The sequence below is a fragment of the Bubalus kerabau genome, chromosome 6 (assembly GCF_029407905.1).
Source record: "Bubalus kerabau isolate K-KA32 ecotype Philippines breed swamp buffalo chromosome 6, PCC_UOA_SB_1v2, whole genome shotgun sequence".
In the NCBI taxonomy this organism is placed as follows: Eukaryota; Metazoa; Chordata; class Mammalia; order Artiodactyla; family Bovidae; genus Bubalus; species Bubalus kerabau.
In genome coordinates, this window is record NC_073629.1 from 25040410 (window position 1) to 25054180 (window position 13771).

Sequence of the window (13771 nt, forward strand, 5' to 3'; positions counted from 1 at the left end):
TCTTCCGTGGTCAGTAGGGGAATGTGGCTTTTCAAAGGTCCATCAGGCTCTCCCTTCTCTCCCCAAAGGTGGAAGGACCGATGAGCGCTCCTTCTTGGGGAGGGTTGGGGGCGCTGCTGTGGAACAGCGTGGGCTCCTCTGCCCTAGGCTTTAGGGTTCAGATCCTGCTCAGAGCCTGGGTGTCGGCATGACTCTTCTGCTGGGGCCTCTCGGTCTGCCCTTCGCATCCGGGAGCCGGCTCTTTCCTGCCTCTTTCTTGCACTGGGATAGAAGCTCTGGACCAGGGCGCTGGGACGATCGGATCGTAGCCTGGGCCGTCCTCCGCGAAATCTGAGACTTTTGCCAGCTTGGCAGGATAAACTTCTTGGCCCCTCTAAACTCGCTCTGCCCTGGATTGCGTGCGCTCGGGGTCTCCAGCGGCCCGAGACCAGTAGCGTAACCTGGGAGGGAGTGTGTGAAATCAGGATGGCCCAAAGTATTGGATTTAAGTCCCTTAGAAATCCCGACAACCACGCTGTCCTGAAAGATTTTTTTTTTTTTTTTACGATGGGGAGGATCAGTGGGGCGGGGAGAGCCGGGCTCCCGAGGTGATCGGGTTTGAAGGGAATTTTGAAAAAGCTCCGTCTGCGCTGTCAAAGTTCCCGTCTGCCCTCGGCCAGCCCCTCTCGGCGGGTTCTCCAGAGCCAGCGCCCCGAGCAGGCGAAGCTCGGTTTAGCATCCACGCCGAACGGAAGGACAGCATTTGCTGCGTGCGGGGGCACAGTCAGGATCCGCCTGCCAAGCGCTTGGTAAGCCGGGTGCCCCTACGCCGGCCTCTCTCTTTGAGGGCGCCTACGTCACCTTCTCTGCCAGGTAGAGCTGGAAGGAGGCAGCGATCTTTATGTTTCCAATGACAAGACCTTGGGTAGTAACGAGGCTTTCTTGTTTGTTTCTTTCGTTTTGCCTTAATCAGAGTTACTTAGAAATCTTTAAACAGGAAAATAGGAACCTATGAAGCGAGGGAACTAGCAGATCTGAAAGCATCTGGGGGGCAAGCGCGATTTTATTGGAATCGTTTTCTGGTGTATTTGGACAGGTTGACGTTTTGTCGGAGCCCCTCAGTTCCAGCTCCGCATTTAAAATGACCCTACGCTTGCAGCGACTATGAGACCTAGCAGATTTGAGAGGAAAAGGTATGAATTTGGGACTTACAGGAGTTTGTAACGGCACAGATCTGACCTCGACTTTCACCCCCACCCCCCACCACGAGGAATCGTGGGGGACCGGGAAGCCAGGAGTTAAAATCGGCCCAGGAGCATCCCGGGGACAGCCAGCGCGGAGCCTTGGCGCGAGCCTCAGTCTCTCCCCCCTTTTCATTGGCCCGCGTTCTCAGGGTTTCTCCAGTTCCCTCTTCGCCATTGGTCGGGGGCTGGCTTTTTTTCCCCCCCTCAGTCTTTCTCTTCCTCCCCCCTCCCTCTCCCTTGCCCCTCGGACAGGAGCGCACCGCCTGCCCCCAGCTCCTCGGGAAGGGAGGAATTTAGAAAAAAAAGTTTCCCAGAAGTTTGGATCAGAGCAAGGACGGGAAGACCAAGAGAGGAAGAGGGAGAGGGAGGAGAGAAAGGGAGAGGGAGGAGGGAGAGAGAATAAAAAAATGATGAAGTCCAGTCTACACCGCCTGTGAGCGCCTGCCCGGGTGGGTGGGAAGCAGGACTCGGGCGCTCATGCAGCGAGCGGGTGGCGCTCCGGGCGCACGTTCCTAGCGGCTGGGGCAGCCAAGGACGTCGGTCCTAGCCGGCCGTGCAGGGCGCAGGGGGAGGGTGCCCAGGACCCGCGGAGCCGCTGCCTCAGTCTTGGCCGCCTCGCCGCCGCCTCTCCCGGGCCCGGCCCGGTGGGCGCTCGGAGCGTGAGGGCTCGGGCTGCTCCCTCTACAGTGGGGGCGAGCGGGAGCCGGGGTGCGGGCGGCTAAGATGAGTGAAAGGAGAAGATCTGCAGTCGCCCTGAGCTCTCGAGCACATGCCTTCTCCGTTGAAGCCTTGATCGGCTCAAATAAAAAGCGGAAGCTGCGAGACTGGGAGGAGAAGGGGCTGGACCTGTCCATGGAGGCGCTGAGCCCCGCGGGCCCACTCGGAGACGCGGAGGACGCGGGTGCGCACGGCCTGGAGCCTCACCCGGGTGAGTGCGTGGAGCCGGAACGCGGGAGGCGGGCGGAGGGGAGACGCGGGGAGGCCAGCCGGCGGGGAGAGTGGCGAGTAGGAAGGCCCTGACCGTGACGCCGTCTTAGTCCAACGCCGGTTTCTTTTTCTTTGCGCAATGCCTTGAGGTTTCCCCTAATTCGCTGGAACCAATTTGGGGGAACTGGCCTGATCCTTGCAGTTTCGTCGCCAACCTCAAGCCAGAAGGCCTACTTGCTCGCATCCCCTTCTCTTTTTGGGAGCAGAATTCAGTGTTCTCCGTGTCCGCCGCTGAGAGGGCTGCAGGCCCCTGGGGTTAAGGGGGGCGAGGATCGAAGGCAACGGCCCGATCGCAGAGGAGCTGGGACTCGCTTCTGAGAGCTCCGAGGACTGGCACGGAATTCTCCGTCCTAACATCCCTGTGGAAATTGCCGTTTGTCCCATTTAGCCTGCAACCTCGGTCCTTTCCCTTCCCCCACCAACATTTCTGGGACTCAAGTTGTTGTGTTTCTCCTACTCCCTTCGACGAGGGAGCACAATTATATTTCTACTTCGTCCGCATTTGTGGAAAGAGGAATGGGTGTTAGCCTCCTTACGCTGCGCCCGGGACCACTCTAAAGAGCCCATGTCTTTGCGTATTTGTGGGGAACGGTGCAGTAACGGGTTGGATTTGTACGCATTCTATGCACAGTTATATGCACATAAAATGTAAAACACCGGGCGGATGTCGATGTCAATATTTTAACAGAATCTTAGAATGGGCGGGGAACAACTTAACGTTTTGTATTAAGTGCCAAGATTTCAACTGTGCAAAACAGTCCGGGGGAACAGCTGTTGTCGGAAGAATTTTGCGCGCGCGCGCACACACACACACACACACTCAGGCTACGCTCACTGCTTGGTTTAGCGCTTCAGAAACTTTCCAGCCAGGATTTGTAAAACTTTTCGGGAGGTGCTCCTGCTGACCAGCTAGGGCTGGGGAGTAGATTTGGGTCAGAGCGCCGGCAAGTCGGAAGGGGGCGGCGGACCGTAAAGAGATGAGGGCGGCCGCAGGCCCACGAGCTTGGGGACCCAGCTTGAGGCCCAGGAAGGAGCTTGGGGGCTGGAAAACTGGCCGATCCAAGGAGAGACAGCTGTCGCTTACATTTTCTCTTTCGGCAGTGACAGTTCAATTTCCATGCTCCCGAGGCTAATAATAACGCGATTAGCGGGTGACCTGCAGAGACAGAGTTTTATGAATTCTCCATGTTCTTGTGGCCGGTTACGGTATTTGGGTTTAGTGCTGGGGAATTATTTTTATTAGTCGATGAAAAGAAAATTAAAAGGAGATTTATTTCGTCCGCTCAAGCCTTTCCCTGTATTTGGATGCGGGTGCCTGTCCACGCGGACCCCTGTGTGGGCAATCCAGAAAGGAACGCGTGGCTAATGTGTGTTTCCCATCTCTGGACAGACCCTATTTCCTCACCGCACTTATTTGTTGTCAAAATCTCCTTTGGGCCTTCACACAGTTTAGTGGAAGTTCTTTCAGGTCTTAGGACAGCTCATAATTGGGGAGGTTATTTTATTTTATTTTTGCGATGGTGGAAAAGGGAGAAGTTACTTAACTGAGTATGCAGACGCTCTGTCCTGTCCTCCGGTACTTTTCTCTGGGAGAGGGGATACAGGTCATAGGGAGCTGGTGTAGGGTCGCGTGTCCAAAAGGATCAACACTCGGATCATAATAGGGGACTCAGCTGGCAGTTTTCTTTCAGTTTTCTGAGAAGTTCTTCTCAGAAAATAATGAGGAGAGAAAAATGAAGATTTGAAACAAGGAGAGACCAGTTCAGGGATGTGAACAGGAGGACCTGGTGTCCAGAATGCTGTTTCCTCGATCCTCCAGGATGGGGGTAGGGGTTGAGGACCTAATAGAGAACTTTACCTGACAGAGAGTTGAGGTAATGAGTTCCCATTACCTTTATAACTTTTTTTTTAAAGGGCCTTTGGGTTAGAGAAAACGAAATATGTTTGTGGGGCAAAGGTCCAGGAGGAGGAAATAGCTGGAAGCCAAGAGCACTGGAGGTGCCTTTTTCAGAGCCGGGCTGCATCCTGCTGAGCCTCGTTCGGTGGTGGACCAGGGGAATCTCCAAGGTCCCTGCAGTGGCCAAGACTCTTAGGACCAGGACAAACAGGATGTAGGATGAAAAACAGATCTTTCATTCAAAGAGCGCTCCGATGTGGAGGCTTTGCAGTCAGGGGAGTGGAGGAGGCAGAGCTTTGGGCTTTGAGCCTGGAGGGTAACACTGGAGGGCTTGGGGTTCCTTTTAGACCTTTCTTTTTGTCTTTAATACAGACCCCTAACAATACAAAGGCAGGGCCACGTGTAAAGATGTGTGTATGGTGGAGGCGGGAAAGGGGGCGCAGGGACTCCCATCATGCCCAGGGCCGTGTCTCTGCCCGGCTGGGCCTTGCCATTGTCTTTAAACTTTCTTCTCCCAATTAGCACAAGAGGGGCTGGACTCACTGTGGGGCTCAGCTGCCCTAGGCCGATGAGAAATCAGGAACAGGAAAAAACCCCACCACGACAAGAATATTACCAAGGGCCTGGGGGAATTAAACAAACATGCACACGTACACTGGCCATCCGCCTTAGATCAGCTGTATTTATCATTCTCTATTTATCATTCTCTCTGACCCGTACCATCATTTCAGCCCTCCCTCAAAATCCCGGCATCTACAGGTAACTTAGGGGTCCGATTTTAATGCTCAGCTTTTATTTATTTATTTATTTTTTCCTCAAAGACGTGGCTTTTGCTTTTTCACAGCCCGTTTTTCTTTCGGCGTCCGGACAGAGCTGGCTTTAGTTGGCGCCGAGCGCGCCCGCAGCCTGGGGCGCCAACCTGCAGCAGCGGGGGACCGGCCCGGCCTGCTCGCTGTAGGTCTTCACACATCAGAGGACACACAGTATGTATTTCAAAATTTTCCACCAAGCCTGGTGGTTCCCCGCCTCCCCCAGACCCTGAGGCTCTCAGGGCCCTGGAGGAGGGCCTGCGAGGTACCCTCATTTTCACACCAAGGCCAGCGCTCTAGTCTTTCGGAGAAGCCGCCAGGAAACTCAGCCTCTGCGGGCTGGGGAGGGTCTCAAAACCCGTCTCCGAAAAGCCTGGCTCTCGGGTTGGCTTGCCCGCCGCCTCTCACACAACAGCAACGGAGGAAACTTTGGAGCCACGATCGCCGGGAACAGCTGCTCCGGCGGCTGCGGCCTTGGAAGTGTATTTCGGGCACGCGGCGGCGCCATCTGCGTTCGGACCGCAGCCTCTGCTCCACCCGGCTTCCCCAGCTCCGGTTTGGGCCTTTCCCGCCCAAATCCACAGCCCAGTGCGACCGAAGCCCGATCCCCCGCGGAGAAAAATAATTTAAACCTTCTGCGAAGGGATTTCCCCCTCCGAAGCCCGTAGGCCTGAGCCTCTGCAGCCAAGGCGTTCGGCGGCGGCCTGAGGAGGTGGCGACGCACGCGGGTGGGCACACAAAGCAGGCACACCCAATAACGCCAGGGAGATCCGCACGCACGTGCACTCACGTCCGGCGCTCGCGTTCTCCCAGGCGGCCGGCTGCGCAACCTGTAGTAGAATAAGACAAGAAAAAGCCCTCGCAGTTCCCAGGGCCCTTGCTTCCTTCGAATTATCAAAATTAACTTGTCACGGGGATTAATCTGCCAGTTTATGGTTTGTTCGCTCAGAGTAGAACTCCAAGATTTAAAACAGAGGAAATGATTCTTCACTTATGTTTAAGTAACGAGGAAAAGCGATGCGTTTGAGACTGTGGGGGAGAATATACTTGTGCAAGGCAAGCACCAGCCAGGGCGCAGGCCGCGGCTTGGACTCTAGTGTTAGGGTAGGAGGCGCGCGGCGCAAGACGCTTAAAGGTCTTTCTCCGGAAGAACTTCTGTTCCTTGGTGGTGCGTGCGTCCCGACGCCCGTGCAGGCCTAGAGGTGCAGGCTCTGCGCCCTGCAAAGAAGCCAAGTGTGGGGCCTTCTGAACGTGACCTGGGTGTCAGGTCAAAACAGTCTTCCACTGTGGCTGCCTCTTTGGTAAATGACATTGTGTCACGAATCCGAAAGGGAGTGAAGGGGTAGGCAAGGTCTGAATTCGTTGTAGGCCGGGTTAGGATGGTGGTTTGCTGGGGCCTGACTGCCAAATGCCTTTTTTTTGCACGGTCTGGGAGAGCGCACCGCAGTGTCCCCAGAGAGGTGGGGAAGGGAATGGAGACGTTCTGCGTAAAACTCCAGTCCTGGCGTGATAGCAAGACGGAAGGCACTCGGAAGGAGATTATTTTAACGCGTTTTATCCCATGAATGGAGCAAAGTGCTCGAGGACAGTGGGGAGGACAGGGAATGGAGGAAATCCTGATGCCCAGAGTTTGGACTGTGGTGGAAGGAAAGTGGATTGGGCTGTGGTTTGCACCTCCGCAGGTCGCCCCCTTGTATCCCGCCACCTCCACTTGCAGGGGAGGGAGGTTTCAGAAATGGGTGTAAAGCGTGTGGAAGGCGCGCGCGCGGGAGATGGGGGTGGGGCGGGGCGGTGTTTTGGCTTCTTGGCTACTCGGTGCAGGGCAGCCCCTTGCCCGGCTGGCTTCTGCCTCTCGGAGACCGGTCCGAAGAGCACAAGCCTAATGGGCGGTGAAGGCTTTCCTGGACAGATCAGCTTACAGCCTAGGTGCGCAGCGATTCTAAATTCGCGTCTTCCACGCCCAACCCAACGCTCTTTCTTATAGAACACTTTATTTGGATTCAGAACTAGCGCCTTTGGGTTTCCTGATTTTATACGCAAAAACTCCCAGAAAGAAAAGTTCACGAGGTGACGTTCATGCAGGGGGAAAGGGGAATTAAATTTCTTACAGTGGAATTTGGATCTAAATTATATTGATATGTATATCTGCATATCGGCTGCCATTTCCTGTGCGTTCCCCCATTACTTCAGATGGTGTCTTGAACATCTTTTAATTATTAAAGAAAATTAGATTAGCATATTTAATTAATATACCTGGCACGTGAGGAGCAAGCCAAAAATGGTATGAAATGCTTAACCTGGGAGCTAAAACTGAAATGATTGGGTATTGGTGGTTTGTGTACCCCGATATATTTGTATAATTTCCTTTGTGTGGACAAGTTTAATGGAAGCAAGTCCCTCATCATGAATCCTTCATTTTGGGCCACAAAGAGGGAGGGACAAATACATTTTGGCTCAGAAGACCGAAACATTTTGTTCATCCAAGCCTCTCTAAGGGCATTGCTAGCATTAAAGAGTGAAATATTCCAGGTCTGTCACAATCCTTTTCTGTATTGCCAAAATTATAATATTAGTAAGATGAGAGCACTTTTTTTGAGATCCTGGTTATGGACTCTAACAGAAGTTTATTTCTCATACCCCAGGAGAAAAATGATTACTTCTTAAATCTGAAAGTTTCTTCTCTAGGTGATGGTAGATTTTTTTTTTTTTTTTGTAAGCCAGGCTGGACTGTGCAAATTCCACAGGGATAAAGAACAGATTGGCATTTCACTTTCCTTTCTGGAAATGCAGAAATCTGTCCAATGATTGTTCAAGGGTGTAACTGGTTATTGCTTTCTTACTCCCAAAAGACAAAGTAGTTAAGCAAGGGGAGAATATTTGAGTGGCTTTTTAAGTTTTAACTTTTGGGGATATTTTTTCACAGAGAAAAGTAGGGAGCTGATGGAACGTGGAATCTTTGTCCCTTCTTCCTCTCATCCAGGTGATTTATTTTTGCTTTGCCTTTTCTGGTTTCTAGTGAGCTTTGAATTTTATATGTGCATGACTGAGATACTCAGGGGTCTACACTGGTTAGAGCAATTAGCAAATTTAGAAATTAAGGTCTGTTTACACTTCTCCGGGCATGGATAATCATTAGTTAATTTAAGTGAGGCCCTTGTTCTAAGTGTCAGGGTGGAAAATGAGACTCAGTAGGGAGGACCGGAGGTGAAATGGAAAGAGGTGGGGAATTGCAACTGGTGACAACAAATCAACATTTATTCCCTGCCATTAATGGCTTCACTTTGAGGCAGGGCAGGACATTTTTACTGACTACAAACTGATGATGAGTTTTTGATGCCAGAAGTGAAAATAGGCCCTGAAATCACTACTTTTTATTCTGTAAAATTTGCATGTGTTTATATACAAATTTATGCGTGAACATCAAGTTCTGAATAGGTCATAGATAAAATTTCAGAGAAAAGAAACTGCTTTTTTTTTTCTTTTTTTTCCTGTTTGGAGCCAGTTTAACAAACTGGGAATATCTAAAATCTGGGGGGGCCAGAGATTTTGTCATATCTAGATATCCTTTGACAATTCAAGGGTATCCCGGACCTGAAACTTATAGTTACTGGAATTTTTATTTAACTTTCAAATTAATTGATTTTGACTAAAGGCTAAAAGAAAACACCAGAAAATGAGACTGTGCAGGTGTAATTGAAAAGAACAAGGAGAGTGGAAATTTTTCTAATGTCTAAATTTTTCTTTATTTTGTGAATAATGCCATCTTCCTTTTGGATGGACAGAGGCTGCCTTGTATTCCGAAGAGAAATTTCATCTTCTCCCAAGAGGAGACTTAAGGGAACCACTAAGAGAAGTCTGGATAATAATGATGGTTAATAGAAATCATGAGAGAAACACTGTGATTTGAGGGAAATAATTTAAGAATATAGGAAATGTATTCAAATCTTGTCTTTATATTGTCTGCAGTATATTTGCTGAGCTATTTCCCAGTTGTCACACACTTTAGAGGATTGCAACAGCAAAGCATCAACCCCCTAATTGTGGATTGCAGGAGTAATCTCCTAATATAGCCTTCTTTTAAAAACCAAAACGCTACAGATAACAGTAGAGTTCCTTTTACAAGATCATCATTATACACCTAGCTGGATCCTTAGAGTTCAGTGCCTAGTTCTCCACCGGGTGAACCAAAATTCTGACCCCGAACACCCCCTGACTTTCTTTTGCTATCCCACGGCCCAGAGCGTAATGTCAAAATCTCCAGATCGGGGCTTGGAAAGCAGTTAGCTCCCTTTGACTTTCCCCTTTCCCGTCACCTCCCCGCACCCCGACATCCTTTTCCCTTACTCCAACCTCCTACACACACCTCGGTCGCTCATTTTTACCCCCTTAAAAAAAAAAAAATTCAGATGACGTTTCATTGAGGAAGGCATTGGGATTGCATCTCTTAATGTGAAACCATCCGTGGGAAACCAGGGCCCCTCGGGTGACTGTCACGAGTCGGCGAATTGGGCAGCGGTCGCGCGGGCCGGCCCTCCGCCCCTCGCTACTTGCCCGGGTCTCGGCCGCCTCGGCGAGGGAGCGGCGGCCGAGCCTCGGGGCGCGCGGGCGGGGTTCCCTGCTTCGGCTCTCGAGGCTGGGCCTGGCCGATCCGTGGGCCCGCAGTTGCCGCGGAGCCTTTGAAACCAGGGCCGGCATACTGAGGGATAGTGGGTGCATTTCTCAGCTCTGCTTACATTCTGGAGAAATGCAGGGACTGTGGGGGTAATCAGGAGGGCTTTGATGAAAGATTCCCGTCCCCCCTCCCAAAGAAAAATCGGAGGCGGTGGTGGCGGGGAACCCCAACCCAACTTCAAATCAAACTGGATCCAAGGATCTTACACCTCGCGCCCTGGGGGAGTTTGAGCTTTTGCTTTCATCAGGCTAAACACATTTTCGGGGAATCAAACGCACTTCAAACATCAGCAATTAGAAACCAAGAAGCCCTCGGCTCGTAGAGTTTTAAAATCCCTAACCATTTCCAAATGGGTGATTTCTAGGGTCAGTCACTATCATAGCCAGCCCGTTAAAAAGGAAAGTCATTTTGTCCGTTCGAAACGCAGATGATTCCCGGATGCGTGGGACTCATAACCCAGATATTCTTCTTTTCAGGAAGCCCGCGTTGCCCACCGAGACAAAGGGACAGCAGGCAATTGTTCTTCATGCTGTTCTTGGAGATTTGAAACAATGAAGTAATGCGTTTCTCAGAAAAGCAAAGAAATCACTCAGCTTTACTAAGTAGACTGAGAAATGACTATATTCTGCAAGAAGCCAGCCAGATGGCCTCCCTTCAAGAGCTGAGCGTTCGCTGCGAGGGAAGTCCCGCCTCGAGGCATCCTGGTTCCCAAGCGTCAATCACACCAGGTCCCAGGGCCCAGAATTGTAACCTAGTGGATAGGTGACTTGGCTGTTTCAGGCCTCCCATTCTTGCTACTGAAAAATACTCGCTTTTCACAGTGGGGAGGGGCAAGCATTTGGGCCGTAAGTGGTTGTGAATGCAGCAATGCTCTCCCTGGATATGATAAATCTTTCTTAATTCACTTGCCTAATACTTTGATTTCTTTGTTTGCAGCAAAACTGGAGAAGGGCTCCGTGTATATATATCTATGCACTGTATATGAAAAGAAAGGGCTTAGTTAGAAAATTAATTGTATACGCAAGCTTGCAGAGGCATACTGAATTGTGAAACATTTCAGAAACTTTAATTGCTTACATGGCTATCCTTGAGTCTTCACTACACTACATTCGACACAAGCCCTTGTATTCTAGATTATATCCATGTATTAAGATAGGAAGTGGACTACACTAACTTAAATTAGACTAGATTCTAGTGCAAGCTTTGTTATTAATGTTGGAACTGAGGATATTGGTTTTAAAGGCAGACATATAAATGGTGAAAAAAAAAAGTTTTAAAGTTGGTTCGTAGCCACTGATGAGGCCTTGGTTCCTAGTTCATGAAATACGAGAGAGGCTTAAATAACACCTGAGGCCCCTTTAGCTATAAGATTCTGTAATCCTGTTAACTTAAAAAAAAATTATTTTTTCCTCCTAATACAACTTAGCTATCACTTGACTCATCCGGGAGTTGGTGATGGACAGGGAGGCCTGGTGTGCTGCAATTCATGGGGTCGCAGAGTCGGACACGACTGAGCGACTGAACTGAACTGAACTGACATCCTTTACTTTGTTGGAATGAGGGAAGTTTTACTGCAGTTGTAGAAAGTAACAGCAGCATAAGACCAAAAAAAAAAAAAAAAAAGATTTTTATAGCTAGAATTAAGAGCTTCCATAAAGCTCTTGAAAAGTTTTAGATTAATATCATATGTTCAGAAGTCCCGGATCAGTGATTTCTAGTCTTTGTGTTTGATATAACCTATTGTTGCTTGTGTGAACGCCCAGGACTCTCCTGCCAAAAGAGTTCTATGGCATTACTGAATTTAAAAGAAATACAAGTTATTTTTGCTTCTAACATTTTTTCTGCCATTCTCAGAAATAGCTGGAAAAATTCTATGGATTTGAAAAAAATGAAGACTGAGGAAAGCAACTTAAGCACTGGTAAACTGAATTGGTGGACCACCCTCCCACCTGGCTCCACCCCCCAAGAATCAGTTGCCCCTCTTTTCTATCTGAGCCTGATAGAAAGCACTAGGAACTATTTTCCATGTCCAGTCTGCTAAGCCGAGATCTTGATCTGGCAGAGATGTGAGAATGCTAAAAGGATGACTTAGTAACAGGCAAAACGCTTGTCAACAAGATAGATCAGAAGACAGCTTAGCATTCAAGACCTCTATTCATAGCTGCTGAACTTGAGGGCAGGGTCAGACGAAAAGACTGGGCCCAGGACACACCGAGGAGGGTATCTCATGTTTCTATCTTGTAGGACTTTATTTCCTTATAGACTTCTACAGTTGGAACCCCAGTGGCAGCGCCCCCCCTCAGTTGCTGCCCTGTTCTCTGCTGCTCTAGCCCCTGTGCAGAATTTCTATTGTTATGGAATTTTAGATTTACTGGTCATCCTCTCTCACTGTTGCCCTATAAACTGCTGTGGGGCTGTCTTCATTGCTTTATATGTCTAGAGCCTGGTGCAGGTGGCTGGCACAGAGCAAACAGTAAATAATAAAAATATAATGATAATGCAATAAGAGCAATGATAACCAATTTATTGAACACTATGTGCCAGCCACTGTGCTGTTATATAATTATATACTATCAATATAATGTAATATGTATAAATATATATTGTTATATATTATGTATAATAATGTAATGCGATATATAACAATATATATTCCAAATAATTATATATAACAATTATATATGTATGTAGATTTTCCAGAACACTCTAATGAGATAGTTATTTGTATTATCGTTTAAATTTGTTACAATGGGTGGATTGTAGAATGGTTAAAAGCTCAGGTTTCTGGGGTTAAACAGCTTGTGTCTGAGCCCTAGTTCCAACACTTGGGCAAATTACTTAATCTCTATCAACCCCAGTTTCTGCATCGGTAGTAAGAAATGTATTCATCAGAAGGTGGTTGTGAGGACTAAATGAGATAGTGCACATTTAAAGAAAAAGAATTTAGCATGGTGCCTATTATTCCTATCAATTGAACTGATAGTGATTACTCACCTTAGTGACTAGTTTACATAAGAAACTGTTGAAGATTGTAAATTACTATAGCCAGTATCCCTCTCCCCCAGTCTTTTGCTTTAAATGGGATGTTTGAAGTGGGATCCCCACTTGGTGTACATAGCCTATGGTTGGAGACAGAGGACAGGATTTTAAGTGTGCATGGCTTAAGTCAAACTGAACTTTGAGAGCCATTGCTTTCAGGGTTCCACTGAGGCAGGAAGCCAGCACCTGAGTGAGCACCGGAGGGAGGGACAGAGGGCTTTCAAGGGTGGGGATCAGCCAGCTGGCAAACGGTAGGAAGAGGGTCTGGGCAGGGACTATGGCTGGGGAGCCTCAGCTTTACCAGCTCTTCAGGAACTCCATTCTGGCAGCAGACAGAGGGGCCTTTCTGGATGCAGGGAAGTGGAATAACTCCTGTGTGTTTCTCTTTGGTTAGTTTTTGGAGCCCAGAAATCCCACAAAGGTCAGGTTTTATCGTATAGAAAATAATGTTCATCTTCATAAGGCTTTGTTTGTAAAGCCTGTCTTCTGATGTACCCCAGGATTCTGGGCAGAATGGCCAGTTTAACCAGTGAGCTGAGGCTGCTGTGAAGGATTTTTAGGTGCTGCTTGGTTGAATTAAAAAGAGAGAGGGAGAGTAAAGGGACTAAATGAAAGGGAATCCTATAACTAAGCTGACTGTTGGGAAAGAAGACACTGGGGAGTCTTTTTCCAGTGAAGCAGAAGAAGATGCAGCCATTCTGTGAGAACTCATATCTGGCTGCACACTTTTGCACAGTTTTCTTCCTTCTGGAAAACAGAAGGCTGGATTTGATCATTTACTATTAAAAAAATATAGCTACACCTCAGACTTTGTTTATATTGATTCTCCACCACAGTGGGAGAAGGTGCATTCCTGGGGAAAGAGGAATAGAGAAAGGATCCCTCCCAAGGCCTCCCTCCTTCAAGGAGCTGGGGCCCTTCACCAGCAGCACTCAGGTCCTTCCTGGCCATTCAGAGGAGGGAGCTACTTTGCCCTGGCTGGAGGCAGGTCTCGGTCTTCAAAATAGACTCTCTGCTCCACATTTGATCAGATGTTTCCATACTTCCAATCTTACAAGCATCATCTTATTTCAGCATGCCCACAGTGCTAGCCATTAAGAGCTTTCATGGCTAGAGAGTGGACCCTGTACCAGTCACCATGCTG

The 13771-nt window shown here is 48.9% G+C and overlaps 1 protein-coding gene across 3 annotated transcripts in view; it reads left to right on the forward strand.

The window, feature by feature from the left end:
* Positions 1–643: 643 nt before the first annotated feature.
* TBX15 (T-box transcription factor 15) overlaps positions 644–13771 on the forward strand; it is a 134704-nt gene continuing 121576 nt past the window's right edge. The window contains exon 1 of one of the 3 annotated variants that reach the window (XM_055584598.1): positions 644–788. Coding sequence is in view for 1 of the 3 variants with exons in the window: in XM_055584597.1 (XP_055440572.1) it covers positions 1947–2151 (205 nt within the window). In the remaining 2 variants the exon portion in view is untranslated. Of the gene's footprint in view, positions 789–1022; positions 2152–13771 lie in introns of those variants that run through there. The other 2 variants (XR_008715621.1, XM_055584597.1) reach the window with 2 other exon arrangements.